Here is an 18770-nt window from a genome sequence, read left to right as displayed (position 1 = left end):
ATAAAATGAAGAGATAATCTACAGACTGGGAGAAAATTTGGGGGGCCATATATCTGATAAGGGTCTAATATTCAAAATATATACATAAAAAACCTGCTACAACTCAACAACAAAAGACAAGCAACCCCATCAAAAACGGACAAAGGACTTGAACAGACATTTCACCAAAGAAGATACTCAAATGACCAACAGACACATGAAAAGATGCTTAAAGTCATTAGTCATTAAACCCAAACCAAACCCATTGCCATCAAGTCAATTCCGACTCACAGCGGCTCTACAGGACAGAGCAGAACTGCCCCACAGGGTTTCCAAGGAGAGGCTGGTGGATTTGAACTCCCAACTTTTGGTTAGCAGCCATAGCTCTCTGTAGCTCTTAACCAGTGTGCCACCAGGGCTCCATAAATTAGAAAGATGCAAATCAAAACCACAACGAGATACCACCTCACGCCTACTAGAAATGGCAGTGATCAAAAAAACAGGAAACGAGGTGTTGGAGAGGACGTGGGGAAATCAGAACCCTTATCCATTGCTGGTGGAAATGCAAAATGGTACAGCCATTGTGGAAAACAGTTTGGAGGTTCCTCAAAAGACTGAACATAAGGGCACATGTGTGGGTAAATACAGATAATCTTACACAACACTTTAGAATAAGAGAAGTGATATTTTATTTGCATACATACGGTTCACCTAATTTACAAAAGAGATTTTTTTTTAAATAAGAGAACACATTACTGAAGGGAATCTTTCCTTAAGATAACTGCCTACTAAATGTAGGTTCCACTAGCCCTCTGTCAGTCTGTCATACTCTCGTGGCTTGCATGTTGCTGTGATGCTGGAAGCAAAGCCACCAGTACTTCAAATACCAGCAGGATCACCAACGGTGAACAGGTTTCAGCAGTTTTCAACTAAAACAGACTAGGAAGAGAGGCCTGGCAATCTACTTCTGAAAATTAGCCAATGAAAACCCTGTGGATCATAAGAGAATACTGTTCAATATAGTGCTGGAAGATGAGCTCCCTAAATTGGAAAACCCTATACAATGGCTGCAACAATGGACTCAAACACACCATGTTCACGACAATGAGGCTGGACCAGGTAACATTTCATTGTGTTGGGTACAGGGTGGCCATGAGTCAGAGCTGACTTGATGGCAACTAACAACAACAAATGTGGGTTACTTAATTAGTAGGGAAATAAATTCAATTTTATATAATATATATTTGATTTCATATATGGCTTAATTAAAATGAGACTCACCTCTAAATGTAATCAACACTCCTCGCTATCAGAAATCCAGATATTGATTCTTTATCCACTGATGTTTACTATCTTACTCACTATGAAATGAAAACATGGAATGAAGTTTAAAAACTTAACATTTTTGAACTTCACATACAGGTAGAATTAGGACTAGAATCCAGATATTCTGACTCTCAATGCAATACTTCTTCCATTACATCAGAATATATATAATTGTCTTGAAATATTTTTTTAGTAAATCCACTCTTCCATTATGTTATATTTCTGGCTATTCCTGTACAACAAATGCTGGCTACGAAAAGCTGACAAGAAACACACTGCTTGAGAGTACAGGAAAAGACAGACATTGAGTTTTTTCCCACTTTTCTCACATCAGGGTTTGCTGTTGCTATGTTTAATTTACAACACAAGATACCTTGAATTTACCATCAAAAATCCAAAAATCAGATTCTGATTAACATAGTTGCACGACATACTTCACAATTCCTGTGATTTTACTCATCTGTAAACTAACAGAAGATTGTTAACACTGAAATTCAAGTTAGCCTGACGAGGACCACCAATGGATGCTACAGCTATTAGGTGAAAGATTATTGGGAAACAGGGTATCAGGACAGCGCTAATTTATCATGCCAGAGATTACTTGCTAATTTCAGAAGAGATAATATAACTTCACCCCTTTAACCAGGTGATCAAATTTAGCATCAGAAAGTTTCCTCATGGGATGCAATAGGAAGTACATGACATCGCTTACTAGGTATTCTTGCTAAAAATATTTAATCTAAAACTAATCAACCCTTTAAACTTAGCTTTCAATTTACAGCTAACATGTGGGGATAGAGGAACAAGCTAAATGACACTACGAGGGGGAAAAAACCTCAGGCAAATCCGGAATGTTAAGTCATTTTATAAAACAACTGCATTGACTGGTTCAAAAAATCAGTATTTTAAAAGGGGGGAAGGGGTAAAGCTGTTCTAGAATTAGAAAAGATTTAACAACCAAATATTTTTGGAGGGAGGGGGTGTAAAAGCCATAAAAGATCTTTCAGGACAAATGGGAAAATTTTAATATGAATGGGTATTAGATTACACTAAGGAATTATCACACCTAAGGAAATTAACCGTAATGGTATTTTGGCAATGTAAGAAAACGCCCTGATATATTTAGGAGTGAGGCTCAACCAAAAATAATAAACACACATCTATAGATAAAGCAAACATGCCAAATGCCAACAAATGTTGAACCTAGAAGGTCAACATATGGTGTTCACTATGGTATTCTTTCCAATTTTCTGTATGATTGAAATCGTTTCTTAACAAAAATTTAGAGTTGGGGGAGCCTAAACAGGTCCAATTCTACAAGGAAAAAAATCATCCTGAAACCAAGGCTGTGAGAGATGGCAAGCACCAAACTTGACTTCATTTTAATACAGTACCTATTAAACATAGTCTACTTCCTTGGTGGAAGCCCTGGTGGCGTAGTGGTTAAGAGCTATGGCTGCTAAGCAAAAGGTCTGCAGATCAAATCCGCCAGGTGCTCCTTGGAAACCCTTTGGGGCAGTTCTACCCCGTCCTGTAGGGTCACTATGAGTCGGAATCAACTGGATGGCAACTGGTTTGGCTTTTTTTTTCCCCCTTGGTAGCAAAAGGTAAAGTAAATTGAAAGCTCCACCTAAAACACTGCTTAGAAGATTCAGTCTGCAAAGTAATCCAATTATTTGATAAGCTTTAACAGCTAGTTCTTTCAAAACAGACACATGGAGAGTGTGACCACATAATCATTCTGTAAGAATATCATATTCAACATAGCAATATTCAACATATGTTTATATTTTAACCAACAACAAATCAATGTGTAAACCACCCACCTGTTAACTCTGTAATTTGACCTTTCCTCTACAGACGTTTCAAAGACATTTAATTACAGATTTTCTTCAGCCTGACAGCATACTAGAGAAAATTACAGAGTACTATCATTGGGTATCAATAGATTTATTAAACACTTTTAACTATGCCTGAAATTTCAGTTATCTACGGGAATCGATCAGCATTTTCTTCTGTGAAGAGCTCTGGCTCTTTCCTTTTTCACTAACGGTAACTAAAAAAACAGCACAAGCCAGCAGCCAGGGGTGGGAGGGAGGGGAAAAGGGGAAGTTACTGCGTAGGAGGCACTGAGGTTATGCTAATGATGGTGGGATAATTCGGAAAAGGAGAGTGATAATGGCTGCACAACATGGAGAACGTAATCAATGTCACTGAATTACACACGTAAAAAATTGTTCAACTGGCAAATGTTTTGTTACGTATTTTTTACCACAATCAAAAAAAAAAAGTACAAGTCAAAATGCTAAAATGAGAACTCTCACTTTGCCAGTAAACATGTCACTACATACAAATGAAAAAATAATCACCTCATCAAGACAAGTTTCTACGATATTCTATACTTTAAATATCGACACTGAACTCAGGAATACTGCAAAATACAGCGCACAAACTGGTAAGTGTGGAGCCATTGCCACATAATCTAGCAACAAATTTTGCAATAAGGAAATCTCGAATAACCTACTGTGAGTTCCCTGTACGCATCAAGAACAAACTGCAAAAGTAAAATTGTAACTTTTCAAGACATACACACTTTCACCAAATACTTTTCTTCTTTTTGTAGGAGGGAAAATTTTTTCTCTGCAGCCCTACTGCAAAAAAGGTAAAGATGCTTACTAACGGTTTTGGAAAAAAAAAAAAAAAAAACTTTTTTTAAGCCAAGAAAATGATTTTGCCTTTTCGAAGCAAAACACATGGAGCAGCCCACGTTAGGGAAAGGTAAACTATATCTACCTACGAGTTTAGCATTTACCTCCGGAAGAAACTGTGCAGCCATTCTCATTTATCTCATTTTTTTTTTTTTTTTGCAAGATGGAGAAATACAGTCCTACAGAAAGACATCTGCATATTCGAATCAAGGCTTCCTCGATTCCCAGCTACACGACCTTGTGAAATCCGTTAATCTCTCTAAGCCTCAATTTTTTATCTGTAAAATACGGAGAAACGTGCTCACTTCACTGGGCTGGGAAGATGACATGAAATACTGCCTGCTAACTGCCGGGCGCACAGTTGATGCTAGCTAAACGCTCCGTAACGGAAGGGAAGCAATCCTAATCGACAGATTACCACCACGAGACAGTGCAAAGACAAGCGATTTTTCGGTTACGGTACGCTACATTTCTGCTTCTCCCAGCACCCGTCCTCGTACAATCCCTGCAGAGTGTGACAGCCACGCGACCCCCGCCGCCTACTTCATCCGACAGGGCTCAGCGCAGCACTCAGGGACCCGAGGCCTGTCCCCCAGCAACGGCGGATCACCGGTGCGATCCCCAGCCGCCGAGCGGCGAACAGCGCTGGCGCCCCCCTCCCCCGCAGACACAGACACACACACAGGCACGTACCGTCCGCCCCGCCGGGACGTCGGGAGCCGAGGCCCGAGGAGGGGCCGCCGCCGCACCCGCCCCCCCGCCCCCGCTCGGCCTGTCACCGCGCCCCCCGGTCGGGGGAGGCCGCGGGGCCCGCGGGGGCCGGAGGGGCGCGCGAGGAGTCGGTCCTGGCCGGCGGTCCGGGCCGATTCCTCTCACATGGAGCCCGGGCCGGGCGGAGCGGCGGGCTCGGGGGCCCTCGCCAGCCGGCCGGGGCCTCTCGGTGCCCCTCGGTGCTTCTAGCCGCCGCGGCCCCGAGGCCAGCGGGGAGCCGCCGGAAAAGAGGAAGCCGCGGGCCGGGCGCCGCCAGAGGCCGGAGAAGGGGAGGGAGCGGCGGCCCTGCGGCCGGAGATGCCGGGAGTCCCGATCGTCGTCAGCCCCGCCGCCGCCGCCGCCGCGGGCCGCGCGACCCCGAACGCCACCGCCGGCCGGCAGTACCACCCTGCTGGGCGCCGCAGCTGAGGGCAGCCCGCCGCCACTACTCCCGGAGCCCTGACGTCAGGCGCAGCGCGGAGCACGTCACGGCCCTCCGCTGGCGCGCGCCCGGCCTCGCAGCGCCGCGCTGAGCCGAGGCCGCGAGCCCGCGCCTGCGCAGTGGCCAGCCGCGCCCCCGCGCGCCCCACCCTAGGGGCGCCCGGGCTCCAGCCCCGGCCGGGCCGGTGCTGCTGGCCCGCCTCCGGTTCCGAGCTGTCGGCAGCTCTGTTCGCGGCGCACACGCACCTGCATCTTGTCCCCGCCGCCGCAGATCCCGGAACCCCGAAAAGCGGGCCCTCTAGCCGGCAGAGAAGAGAGGCAGCGACGGGTTCCGAAGCCAGGGCAAGTTGTTGCAAGGCGAAAACCCAATGGCCTCTTAACTTTTGGGTCTAGTTGCAGAGGTTACCCGCCCCGCCCCCACCCCGGAGACCCGCCAAGTATTATGTACGTACATTCTGTTTAATTCGTAGCCCCATTCTAGAAGGTCGGCCCAGCAAGTATTTCTTCTTCAGGTTGTTGTTGTTAAGTACCGTCGAGTCGGTTCCGACTCATAGCGACCCCATGTACAACAGAACGAAACACTGCCCGGTCCTGTGCCATCCTCAGAATCGCTGTTATGCTTGAGCCCATTGTTGCAGCCACTGTGTCAATCCATTTCATTGAGGGTCTTTCTCTTTTTTTGCTGACGCTCTATTTTACCAAGCATGATGTCCTTCTCCAGGGACTGGTCCTTCCTGATAACATGTCCAAAGTATGTGAGAGGTAGCTGGCAGATTCGTTCGTTATTCTGGCACCCATTCGGTATTTTTCACCAACACCATAATTCAAAGGCATCGCTTCTTTCTTGGTAATACTTATTCATTGTCCAGCTTTCACATACATATGAGGCGATTGAAAACACCTTGGTTTGGGTAAGAAGCATCTTAATTTTCAGGGTGACATCTTCGCTTTTCAACACTTTAAAGAGATCTTTTGCAGCAGATTTGCCCAGTGCAATGTGTCGTTTGATTTTTTGACTGCTGCTTCCATGGGTGTTGATGGTGGATCCAAGTAAAATGAAGTCCCTGACAACATCAAGAAACCATGGTGGAGTAATGATTAAGAGATACAGCTGCTAATCAGAAGGCTGGCAGTTAGAATCTACCAGGCGCTTCTTGGAAAGCCGATGGGGCAGTTCTACTCTGTCCTTTAGGATTGCTATGAGTCGGAATCGACTAGATAGCAATGGGCTTGGTTTTGGGTTTTTTTTTTTTTTTTTTTTTTTGACATCTTCAATCTTTTGTCATTTTATCTTGGTGTTGCTTATTAGTCCAGTTGTGAGGATTTTTGTTTTCTTTATGTTGACGTGTAATCCATACTGAAGGCTGTAGTCTTTGATCTTCATCAGTGCTTCAAGTCCTCTTCACTTTCAGCAAGGTTTTGTTATCTGCATAACACAGGTTGTCAGTGAGTCTTCCTCTAATCTGATGCCTCATTCTTCTTCATATACTCCAGCTTCTCGTATTATTTGCTCAGCATACAGATTGAATAAGTATGGTGAAAGGATACAACCCTGACACACACCTTTCCTGACTTTAAACCAATTAGTATCCTCTTGTTCTGTTCCAATAGCTGCCTCTTGATCTATGTACACGTTCTGCACGAGCATAATTAAGCATTCTGGAATCCCCATCCTGCGCAACGTTATCCATAATTTGTTATGATCCACACAGTTGAATGCCTTTGCGTAGTCAATAAAAGACAGGTACACATTTTTCTGGTATTCTCTGCTTTCAGCCAGGATCCATCTGACATCAGCAATGATATCCCTGGTTCCACGTCCTCTTCTGAATCTGGCTTGAATTTCTGGCAGCTCCCTGTCAGTGTACTGCTACAGCCGTAACTCCAGGTTAGCAGTCGTGAAAACGTCAGTCAGAGAGATGAGTTGAAACCCGTATCCCCAAAGCCACCACCAGAGACAACCCTAAACCCTGAGTCTCTCTCATGGAATCTTCTCTTTGCTCCCTGTCGCCCACAGGAAAAAACAAATTCATCATCCAGTGTGAGAGGCCCTACGTAATGTGACTAACCTGCTTTCCAATGTTCTTACCCCACTCTTCTCGGACCCAGAAAGCATCTTTCCCACCCCAACTCTTCTCCACCACACTGCTGTTTGGTCCCTCAGTGCCCTTCCCCATCTGTTCCAGAACACCGTTCATCCCCAGTACTTGGAATGAGAGAGATGGGAGTGGCACCCTCTGGGCCCAGAGGTAAGGAGCTGCTTGAACTCAGGAGTCCCAGTGGGTCAAGGGAGCTGGCGCCTGTGGGGCAGGGACTGAGGGAGAGGGGTTTTGTAATATCAGAATTGCTGGGTCTACTTTTGGGAACTTTTATTCCAGATCTCCTGCAGAGGTATCAAAGGCACAGGGACAAGACAGTCATTACACCAGTGTTTATAGTAGTCACAGCCTGAAAACAACCTCTGTGACTGTCACACTGGTCTGATAAACAGCGGTACACCAGCTCCACAGAGCTGTGCAGCCTGCACAAAGAAGGGCTGGTAGGAAGGACCTTCAAAATAAAGGCTCGATGGAAAATCAGTTTGCTCCCACCTGTTTGAAAAGGGAGGACACATAAAAGCAGGAACGTCTTTGAGACTTCATAAGGAATGCCACAGAACTTAAAATGTCAGAACCAAGAGAGGCATTGGCAGTTAAGCAGTAGGATTCCCTCCTTCCATGCAGGAGTTCCAGGTTCAATTCTGGACCAGTGCACCGCAGGCACTGCCACCACCCATTGGGTGTTACAGTGATACTGAACAGGTTCCAGCAGAGCTTCCAGACTAAAACAGACTAGGAAGAAGGGTCTGGTGATCTACCTCTGGAAATCAGCCAGTGAAAACTGCACGGGTCACAGTGGTCCTGTCACTCCAGTCATAGGGATGGTCGAGACAGCAGCGTTCTGTGTTGTGCCATTATGCATGGGGTCACATGAATCAGGAGTTTACCCAGTGGCAGCTCACAATAATCAACATGCCACAGGAAGGAGGGCCTGGTATGCCCGAGGACAGGATTCAAATCTTAAACTCCAGGGCTCCTGGCCTGACCACATAGCAGGCGTTCAATAAATACCTGTTTGTTTACTAAGTAATCTAGAGACGGGTTCTTCCTCATACCTCTGCTCACTCTTCCCCTCCTTCCCTCACCTGCCACTCCTGGGGACTTCATTCACTTCTGGGTTCCTTAGAAACACCCCATGTGTATATTAATAGTAGCTTTTTTTTTTTCCATTTCCTTTTTATACTAGCGGCAGCTAACAACAACAACATATATTAAGTCTCCAAAATCTTTGGTTCTTTTGGTATATGTGATTGCAGATTAATGATTTTAGAATTTTTATTTTTCTTGGTGAAACTCTCATTCAACAAGTATTTTTTGCCTGCCTACTCTGTGCCTGGGATTGTAATGATAAAGCAACACAGCCCCCACCATCCTAGAACTCAGAATCTGTAAGGAAGGCAGACAAGTCAACAGATAACCATAAAGAGTGTGTTACAGTATGACAGGCACATGTATATAGTGCCAAAAGAGCAGAAAGAAGTAGTAGGTATGCCTGGGGAAGTAAGGGAAGACTTCAGAGAACAGGCATAATGTATTAGCTTCTGTTGCTTGAAACAACACCCATCTGTGAGCTCACAGTTCTGTAGGTCAGAAGTCCAGCTCAGCGTGGCTGGCTCTCTGCTTGGGGCACCACAAGGGTGAAATCAAGATGTCAGCTGAGCTGAGTGCTCACCCAGAGGCTCTGGGGAGAGATCTACTTCCAACATCATTCTTATTGGCAGAATGCAGTTCCTTGCAGGTGTAGGACTGATGTCCCCATTTCCTTGCCGACTTGTCAGCTAGGGACTGCTTCCAGCTCCTAGAGGCCACCTACATTTCTTGCCACATGATCCCCTTCACCCTCAAAGCCGGCAATGGGGAATTTCTCACTTGCCAAATCCCACTCACACTTCTCATGTCTCTTTTTTAATTCTCTTACCAGCTGGGGAAAAATATGCTTTTAAAGGGCTCATGTGATTAAGTCAGGCCCACCCAGATAATCTCCCGTTCTTAAATGCACCATGCCATAAAATTTAACCTAATCACGGGAGTAAAGTCCATTCTGTTCACAGCACTGTGGATTCTGCAGGGCATGGATACCAGGGGTGAGGATTTAGAATCCTGTCTCCCATATATGGTAAACTGAAACTTGAATCAGGAGTAATTTGCTGGGAGAAATAAGGATGGAGGGGCACACATTCCAGGCAGAGAGAACAGTGTGCACAAGCTTGGAAGTCTGAGAGAACATGCCCCAGCTTTCACTGATGGGAGGGATGTAAGCAGGAGGTAAAGCCAGAGTAGGAAGAGAGCAGCAGGGAGATCAGGAGGGAACAGTGGTGGAGCAGGCCAAACAGTAAGGAGAAGGGTAAGGGGATGAAGGCCCAAATCAGAGCAGTGGCCAGGAACGTAGCATGAGTCATATCAGTTAGGATGCATTCACTATAAGGAACAAGACACCTGGCCCAAAACCACAGAGTTTATTTTCTCACGTGACAGAAAATCCAGAAATGGATGGGTCCAAGGTTGGTTGATTTTGTAGTTTAAGGATGCCCGGACTGTGAATTGGTGTTTCTGCAGTCAAAAGGTGGCTTCTTCAATTTCAAACATCGTGTCTTCCTACAGAGTAGAAGATAGTACAGAGAATTTCCACATACCCTGCACCCGTTTTTCCTATTAACACTTTACATTGCTGTGGTACATTTGTTACAATTAATGAACCTATATCATTATGTTATTATTAATAGGAGCCCTGGTGGCACAGTGGTTAAGAGCTCTGCTGCTAACCAAGAGGTCGTCAGTTCGAATCCACCAGCTGCTCCTTGGAAACCCTGTGTTGCAGTTCTGCTCTGTCCTGTAGGGTCGCTGTGTGTTGGAATTGACTCGGTGGCATCGGGTTTGGTTTGGTTTTGGTATTACTAATTAAAGTCTGTGCTGTACTCATCTCTCCTTAGTGTTTACCTAATGTCCTTTTTCTGACTTGGGATCCCATCCAGGACACCACATGACACTTAGTTGTCATGTCTCCTTAGGCTCCTCTTGGCTGTGACAGTTTCTCAGACTTGTTTTTAGTGACTTTGATGTTTTGAGGAAGACTGGTCATGTGTATTGTAGAATATCTCTCAACTGGAATTTTTATGATTTTTTTTTTTATGGTTAAACTGGAGTTATGAGTTTTAGGGAGGAAGATCACAGAGGTAAAGTGCCATTGTGATCACATATCAAAGGTACATCTGTCAACATGATTTATGATTTCTGATAGGTTTCTCCACTGTAAAGCTTCTCTTTTTTTCCTTTTTCATACTTTATTCTTTGGAAGGAAGAGCACATTCTTCTCTTTACATTGTAATCAGATTTTTAATGAGCACATAAAAACCAAAAAAAAAAAAACCCAAACCATTGCCGTCAAGTCAGTTCCAATGCATGGCGACCCTACAGGACAGAGAGAACTGCCCACTGCTAAACAAAACATTGGCAGTTTGAAGCCATCAGCTGCTCCATAGGAGAAAGGTGAAGTAGTCTGCTTCCATAAAGATTACTGCCTTGGAAACCCTATGGAGCAGTTCTACTCTGTCCTATTGGGTCGCTATGAGTCAGAATCGACTCAACGGCAGCAGGTGTTGAGCACATCCAAGCCCAAGCCCATTGCCACTGAGTCAATTCCGACTCATAGCGACCCTACAGGACAAAGTAGAACTGCTCTGTAGGGCTTCCAAGGCTGTAATCTTTGCAAAAGCAGACTGCCACATCTTTCTACCCCGGAGTGGCTGGTGGATTGAGACCTCCAACCTATCGATTAGCAGCTGAGCATTTAACTTCAGCACCACCAGGGCTTCTTATTAAGCTCATAAAACTAAACCCATTGCTGTCCATTCGATTGCCTAAAGAGCACGTGACTAAGCACTGGCTCAAGGGAAATAAGTGGAATTGTCCTTCCAGAAACCTTCCTGAGAGATCCTTCCTTAAGACGCCACTGCTTCTGCTCCTCTGTCTTCACCCCTTCCTCCGTCTTGGAGTACCTACAGGCCATCCTGGAGACTGAGGATATGGGCAGGAAGGAGCCTGGGCATCTGGGGACTCATGGAGCAGAACTTCCTTGTCAGTCTGGACTACAGGGCTCCCGACTTTTACATGAGAGCCAAATGAAGGTCTGTCACTGGGAACTGAACCTAAAATAGCATCTCATTGGCTGGGGCTGGGTCACAGGCTGTACCTGGCCCATAAGTCAGGATTACCATGATGAGTTCAGCACAAGGGAGGTTTACCCTAGGGCTAGGCATACCACCAGGCCATATCTGAGCAGAAACAAAGGAGCTGGGTAGAGCCAATAGTGTCTTCCCTGAGAAGGGCGTGGGAACGGAAGCCCACGTGTACAAGTAGAATTTGGGACAAAAGAGGAGGACACTTCAGGCATACTCTATGTAAACGGTCTGTGCCTAACCTATTCCTCATATTATCCCTAGAGCAGTTAAGGGTGAAAACCCACCTCATTGTTACAAAAAGCCAAACATTAAGAAGGTAAATCCAGTAAAAGTCCACAGTGCCTCCACAGCCAACAAAAAGCCATTGCTGGGGTTTCTACTGTTTGGAGTTGCCCACGTTTTCTGAGAGTGAGGAGAGACACAAGGTGACAAGAATTGTAACAGGATTGCCTTGAATTCTCCATGATCTCAGTCTTCTGTAATTCTTTCTTTCATTGGTTTCTAGTACATATACTTTTTACTTTAAAGTTAAGTTTGTGCCATATTTTCCATTATGTAATATGAATTTATAATAGGAAACATGGAAAACACAGGGGACAAGAAAACTTTCCTGCAGCTGTATTTCTTTCCAGGCTTATCTCTGTGCATAGATTTTGGTTATGCTGGTGTTCGGGTTTTTTTTTTTTTTTTAGGTAGTTTTTAAGTAGTTGTAGGTGGCAGCCTTGAGAACTGCATGGAGCAGCTCTACTCTGCACACATGGAGTGGCCATGAGTCAAAATGGACTCCACAGCGATAACAATGGTTAGACTAGATGTGCAGCTTTGTCTCCTACTTTTTCACTTAACACAGCACTAGTAGTTTCACTTTATTTTCCTCATACTTACAAATATAATTTTGAATAGCTGGTATGTATATTAAATTTTAACTTTATTCTTTTTTTTTTTAAGTGAAAAATGTTCATAACAAGAACATAGAGCTAATGGCAGCTTCTCAGTGTACAGGGAGATTTCTTTTTGCCCCAAGTGTTTGAGGCCAGATGGGAGAAACACCTGAGAGACCAATACTCACTTGTGTTTGAGAAGTGAAGCTTCTGTACTTGCCTACTTGCCGTGCAATGACTGACCCTTTCTCATTCTCTTAGCCCCTGTCCCAGCATTACCCAAGTGTGCCCACTTTCATGATGCATTTTTGTTTTTAATGCAAAAGCAACATTGTGGATTACCTTTAGGGGAGAACTCCTATTAAGGAAAAAGATCCAAATAAAATTTTTTTAAAAACCAAGCCCAATTCTGTAGAGTCAATTCCAAGTCATAGTGACCCTATAGGACAGTGTAGAACTGCCCCATAGGGTTTCCAAGGCTGTAATCTTCACAGTGAAATCCTAGTGGTTAAGAGCTATGGCTGCTCATCAAAAAGTCGGCAGTTCAAATCCACCGGGCGCTCCTTGGAAACCCTATGAGGCAATTCTACTCTGGCCTGTAGGGTCACTATGAGTCGGAATCGATTCAGTGGCAACAGGTTTTAATTTTTACCGAAGCAGACTGTCATATCTTTCTCCCACAGAGCAGCTGGTGGGTTCAAACCACCGACCTTTCAGTTAGTAGCTGAGCACTTAACGCTGCATTACCAGTGCTCCTGGAAAAAGACCCTCTAATGGACCAGCCCTTGCTTCTAACACATGTATCTTGACAACAAAATGAGGATTATCTTCTTCCCTTCCTCCTGTTTCTGTCATCTTATTCTCTTCCTGTTCTTCTTTTCCCTTCTCTCTCTGCCTCTTCCCTACCCTCTTAAAATTACCATGGTTTATTCTTTCTCACAAACACCCCGAGAAGTAGGTCAACAGAATTATTACTGTCTTTTTGCATATGAAGAAAAAGGGGCAGAGAAGGGTTAGATGGCTGTCACCAGGCCCCTGGGACATGTAGTAGACTAGCCCACCCTCCCTGGCTGCCTTTCTCACCATTCCTCTGAAAGGCCCAGTTCCACCAGCCCCGCCCTGATGGCCTAACTCCTCAGGGCACCAGCCACTCTCTATCTTGCCAGCTTCAGCTGTCCCTCCTGGTACCTGATGCTCTACCTGTCCACTTCAGCCTTGCGATTCTGGAAACCCCTGGCTTCCTTCATTCCAGGCACCTCCACCCCGATACCCTCCCAGCTCCCCTCAGTGCTGGTTGGCGTGACTCGGAGCTCCCTCGGAGCTCCATCAGGGGCTCACACCAGCAGAAACAAGTAATAAGTTAGTCATTTTCACCCTGATGGCTCATCATAACCCCTGCTGATGTAGCTCCTTCCACCGCTAGTTTCTACAAGTAAAACCACAAGGGTTGCAGCCGTTAGTTAATCTAGTTAGCTAGTTCTTAGACTGTTGTCAGTGCACACCCAGGGTGCCCTCGCAGTGCCCTGAGAGGATGCGGTACCACTGGCCCCTCAGCCCCTCTAGATTTTGGAACTGCCCAAATGGCATCTATGCCCTCAAACAGCATCTGCCCTGAGGCCTCCAGGCCTGCGGCTCTGGCCAGGCTGACTGGGAGGAACCTGAGAGTGGGCAGGAGACAGGCGCCTGTTCTCAGCCTTGTGCCCTGAGCCTCAGCATCTTAAGACAGGAAAAGGCATCCTGCCCCCAGGATTGTGGTGAGGGGCAGTGAGGGAAGGCATGTGAAAGCCAGGGAAGCAGAGGCACTGCTTGTCCCCAACTGCTGCCCACAGGAGCCAGCCCTGCCCCTAGCCCAGGGGGCCCCAAAGCCAGCAGGCCCTGCAGAATGGAGGGCTCCTGACAGGGCTGAGAAGAGAGGGAGATCAACTCCAAAATGGGCCCCAGACATGAATCACCACATCTAGTTCCTGGAGTTCAGTTCACTGGTCAGGCTGTCTTACGGGCCAGTGGTCAGCCAGAGGGCATCCACACTGAAAACCATTCCTTAGACCTTTTCCTCACTGGTTCAAGGCCAGCACGAAAGCCCTGAAGCTTTCTCTGGCCTCCATGAAAGAGTCCTCCAAGAGAAAGTGCAGGGCGGGGGGAGCAATTTTCCTATATCCATGGCAACCCCCTTCTTCTGCCATGGAAACAAGTCACACTAGGGCAAGAAAAGCTGAAAGGTTTTGCCCCGGGAGTTTGATACATCTGTGAAATCTGTAGAGATTTCTGAGCAGAGGGGCCACACTGCCTCGTTGGATGGTCCCACTACCCAGAGGAGCAGCGGACTGCACTCAGAGTGCGTTTGTTAAAGATTCTGTATAGCTTTCTGCCTGGGTTGCCAAGCCCCTGATTTACAGACCAGACCCCATAGCCCTTCTCTTCATCTGGTGTGCTGTCTTAAAAATGAGCAGCTTGAGAGCACCCAGAAGCAGTGACATCCCAGTAACAATGAGTACACCTCGCACCCCAGTCTTGGTTACTAAATGTCATTCTCCACTAAGGCGCCAGGACCGCGGAAGGAAAGTACAAGGTGAGTCTGCAGCATCTTGCACCAGGATGAGAAAGTGCTCCAAGAATCACATGGGCATGTCAGAGGGACACAGGAGTCAGTGTAAATCTGGGACATACTGGGACCATTTGAACAGCAATAGAATAAAACAGTCCATGAGTACATACTGATATACATACATACATGAGGAGGAAGGGAGAGCTCTCCCTCACAGAAGAATGCCAACCAATAAATGCAGAAGAAATGGTAGAGTTAGGAAATTAACAACAGACCTTCAAAACTAGCAGGTCAAAGCTTGAAGAGGCACAGGATACTTGCTCAAAGTATCTCACCTTGAGTTATTTATTACAAAGGGGGAAATAGTAATTTTACAGTGGAGAAACCTGGCAAACACCATCTTTACAGAACAAGAACCCTGCAGGCCTGCTGTTTAAGTTTCCGGAAGTCACCTGCTGAAATGCCCTCAGTGACCTCAGTCCTTGTGTGCATAGTGTGCTCAGCAACCAGGCTGTGTTCAGTGTGAATCAGTCTATTATGTAAGCAGCGAACCTGAATACAGCTGGATTCCACCCGTGTGCACTAGTTACCTACCGTGAGGCTTGCACTATTCCAGGCACTGGAAGAAACCAAAGAAGTACCTTGACCTCAAAAAATATCTGCTTCCTGTGGGTAACCACCTGGTGTAGAGAACAGACTTGGTTTTGGATATCTGCCACCTCCAGCAAGTTGTTTAACTTATGTGATCCTCAGTCTGTTCATCTCTAAAGTGGGGATAATACCTAATTATTGAGCTAGCAACTCCACTCCTAATATTTCCTCAAGAGAAATGAAAACATGTCAACACAGAGACTTGTGTATATATCCTCACAGCTGTTTTATTTATGAATAAAACTGGAAACAATAAAAAGCAATGGTAGCATGAATGAATTTCAAAAGCATTATGTAAAGTGAAAGAAGCTGGCTTTAATATACAGAAGACTACATTAATATAATTCCATTTATATGAAATTCTAGAAAAGGCAAAACTATAGTGATCACAAGACCTGGTGTTGCAAGGGTTAAGAGCTTGGCTGCTAACCAAGAGTTTGGCAGTTTGAATCCACCAAGCAATCCTTGAAAATCCCATGGGGCAGTTCTACTTTGCCCTGTAGGGTTGCTATAAGTTGGAACCAACTCGATGGCACATACCAACAACGACAACAGTGATCACTGGTTGCCAACAGCCAGGGATGGAGGAAGAGATTGGAAACTTTCTGGGGTGTTGGGAATGTTCTAGGCTATGAACATTGTGATGGTAGTTACAAGACTGTATAACCCATTGGCGTTGAGTCGATTCCTGTAAGACACTGGAACTGCCCCATAGGGTTTCCAAGGAGCGGTGGTGGATTTGAACTGCCACCCTTTGGTTAGCAGCCGAGAGCTTAACCACTGCGCCACCAGACTGCATACCCTTATCAAAACTCATCAAATTTTACACCTAAAACTGATGAATTTAATCATATGTATATTACACCTCAATAAAGCCCTTGTAAAAAAAAAAAAAAAAAAAAGATGATATACCTGCCTGGCCAAGAAAGGAACCCTAAAATGACAGCTGGTACCATTTCCATGGCCTTTGGTATGACCAGGGTGAGTGTGCCTGGGGCTGCAGGTGGAGGCCCCCCTGGGGAGCCACCCTCTCAAGACATCCTCAGCCTAGAGGCAGCAGATGAGTAAGCCAGAGCATCCAGGTACCCTGGAGACCCACACAGGAAGCTGCCCCTGCCCTCAAGGGCACCCAGGGCAGCAAAGCCTCCCTGCCCTTTGGAAATGGACATGCTCTGCCATGCAAGAGTCTTCCCCCAGGTCCTCCTGACTCAGTCCCAGCAAGGCATCAAAGTGCTCCAGCTGGCTCTCCTGGTTCCGGGGCCCCACCTCTCTCAGCCAGCCAAACGGTGAAAGTTCAGCCTGTCTGCTGCCACCCACACTTCGGTCTCCCCATTTCCCTTCACCATTGCCTGCACAGCCTCATCCTGTTCTTTCCCGGAGACAAGAGCTCCACCTCGCCCTGCAAAGGGGTCCACGGCCCCCAGACACCCAGTCTCCTGGTTATGCAGTTCTCATCCAGTCTGGCCTGGATGGAACCTGCTGCAGGAGGAGACGCGTGAAGGGAGGCCAAGGGCCAGAGGAGAAACGAGAGCTGGACCACAGCCCACAAAATGGGCCTCATGCTAACCGCAAGAAAGCACATTCTATTTATATATGTTGTGTCTTATTGCCTGGCAACCAGGTCTCCACTGTGTGTCAGGCCAGGAGGAGGAGGTCTCCTTGCTGGGGTGGGTCGGATGAGTCATCAGTGACACTGGCCTCTGGGATGAAGTCCACAGGACACACATTGTTTCGGGCTGGCTGCAGCAGACAGGCTCTCTGACTGCTGCAGGGTCAGCTGTGTGCCTGTGTGGCCCTGTGGGGAGGACCTGTGTGCCCACCTTCTCACCTGGCCTCGGGAGTGTAGTGGAGGGAGCAGAGGCTACACAGACAGACCACACCCTGTTCATAGTTTGCCACCTAACAGTGTAGCCTTGGGGAAATCACTTAACCCTCCTGACCCAGTCTCCTGATCTGTAAAAGGAGGATATGAGATCACAGTACTTAAAAAAAAAAGCACCACTGCTGTCGAGTCAATACCAACTCACAGCGCCTCTACAGGACAGAGTAGAACTGCCTCATAGAGTTTCCAAGGAGCACCTGGTGAATTCGAACTGCCAACCTTCTGGTTAGCAACCGAACTCTTAACCACCAGGCCACCAGGGTTTTCATCACAGTAATAACCCACCAAACTCACTGCCTTCGAATCGATTCTGACTCATAGCGACCCTATAGGACAGAGTAGAACTGCACCGTAGAGTTTCCAAGGAGCACCTGGCAGATTCGAACTGCCGACCTCTTGGTTAGCAGCGGTAGCACTTAACCGCTATGCCACCAGGGTTTCCTATCACAGTAATAGTAACCCCTTATTGAGGGTTTAATCTATTAATTGGCCCACCTCCTCCCCGCATTTGACAGATGAGGAAAACTGCAGTTGAGGGAGACATTCACTATCCCAAAGACACCTATGTTGTGAGTGGAAGAGGCAGGATTTGAACTCTGGTCTGTGTGGTCCCAGATCCCTATATGTCTCTTTGCCATAGCGCCCCACCTTGTATACTCAGTGCCATGCACCAGGAGCCAGGAGTTGGTGGGCTCAGCCCCATGTGTCTCCTTAGGGGCAGTCCCTCTGGGGAAGGAGAGCTCTAGGACTCACTCTAACCTAAGGACATGTCTCTCGGTTAGAAAAGCCCCAGAATGGTCTCTGGCCCAGGCAGGCCACAACTGCCTTCTTGCCTTAGCCTACCTGCTCACAGTGTCATGCGTTAACTTAAAACTCCAGCTTCCTTCCCTGCCACATTCCTGAGTTGTCAAATGGGGTCTCTTCCAGGTGCTGCACAGTGTCAGATTTTGGAAACCAATTTCCTTATGGCTATGGGAACCTCTTGTTTTAGTTAATGTCTTTGATACCAATCCGGCTTGTCACTTCCCTACTCAGAGCACTGCAGTGGCTGCCCACTGCCCATAGGGTTCTATGTAAACTTCACCCTGTGGCCTCCACGTCTCCAGCCCTCTCTGCCATTCCCATCGCCCTACACTCTACAGGCCCCAAACCCTCAACAAGCTCCTTCTCTGGAGCTCCTGGGGCCTTCTCAGGCCTGCTGGTTCACTGCAGAGCCTCCACCTCTCCTTAGGCTGCTTCCCTCTTCCCTAATTCTGCAGGCCTCTGCTTTGATTAGCAGTAGTATTTTTTTAAATACAGATGCTTATGGTAAAATAGGAGTCCCTAGTTG

At 46.6% G+C, this 18770-nt stretch overlaps 2 protein-coding genes and 1 long non-coding RNA gene across 4 annotated transcripts in view; 2 read left to right on the top strand and 1 right to left on the bottom strand.

Moving 5' to 3' along the window:
* MAP3K2 (mitogen-activated protein kinase kinase kinase 2) overlaps positions 1 to 3179 on the bottom strand; it is a 125199-nt gene extending 122020 nt beyond the window's left edge. Inside the window, exon 1 of one of the 2 annotated variants that reach the window (XM_064287346.1) lies at positions 1261 to 3179. The gene's annotated coding sequence lies outside the window, so the exon portion shown is untranslated. The remainder of the gene's footprint in view (positions 1 to 1260) is intronic. The other variant, XM_064287345.1, reaches the window with a different exon arrangement.
* Positions 1084 to 5226, top strand: LOC135231592 (basic salivary proline-rich protein 4-like). The gene is made up of 2 exons (XM_064287457.1): positions 1084 to 1098; positions 4525 to 5226. The coding sequence occupies exons 1-2, from the start codon at positions 1084 to 1086 to the stop codon at positions 5224 to 5226; spliced, it is 717 nt and encodes a 238-aa protein (XP_064143527.1).
* A 127-nt stretch (positions 5227 to 5353) lies between these two features.
* LOC104846503 (uncharacterized) lies at positions 5354 to 10218 on the top strand. Its single transcript, XR_775916.3, has 3 exons — positions 5354 to 5648; positions 7222 to 7453; positions 10027 to 10218. It is a non-coding gene; the product is annotated as an uncharacterized LOC104846503 (long non-coding RNA).
* Positions 10219 to 18770: the final 8552 nt, after the last annotated feature.

Source organism: Loxodonta africana, chromosome 6 (assembly GCF_030014295.1).
Source record: "Loxodonta africana isolate mLoxAfr1 chromosome 6, mLoxAfr1.hap2, whole genome shotgun sequence".
Lineage (NCBI taxonomy): Eukaryota > Metazoa > Chordata > Mammalia > Proboscidea > Elephantidae > Loxodonta > Loxodonta africana.
Note: the sequence above shows the minus strand (reverse complement) of the source record. Positions and strands in the feature narration are given on the sequence as shown.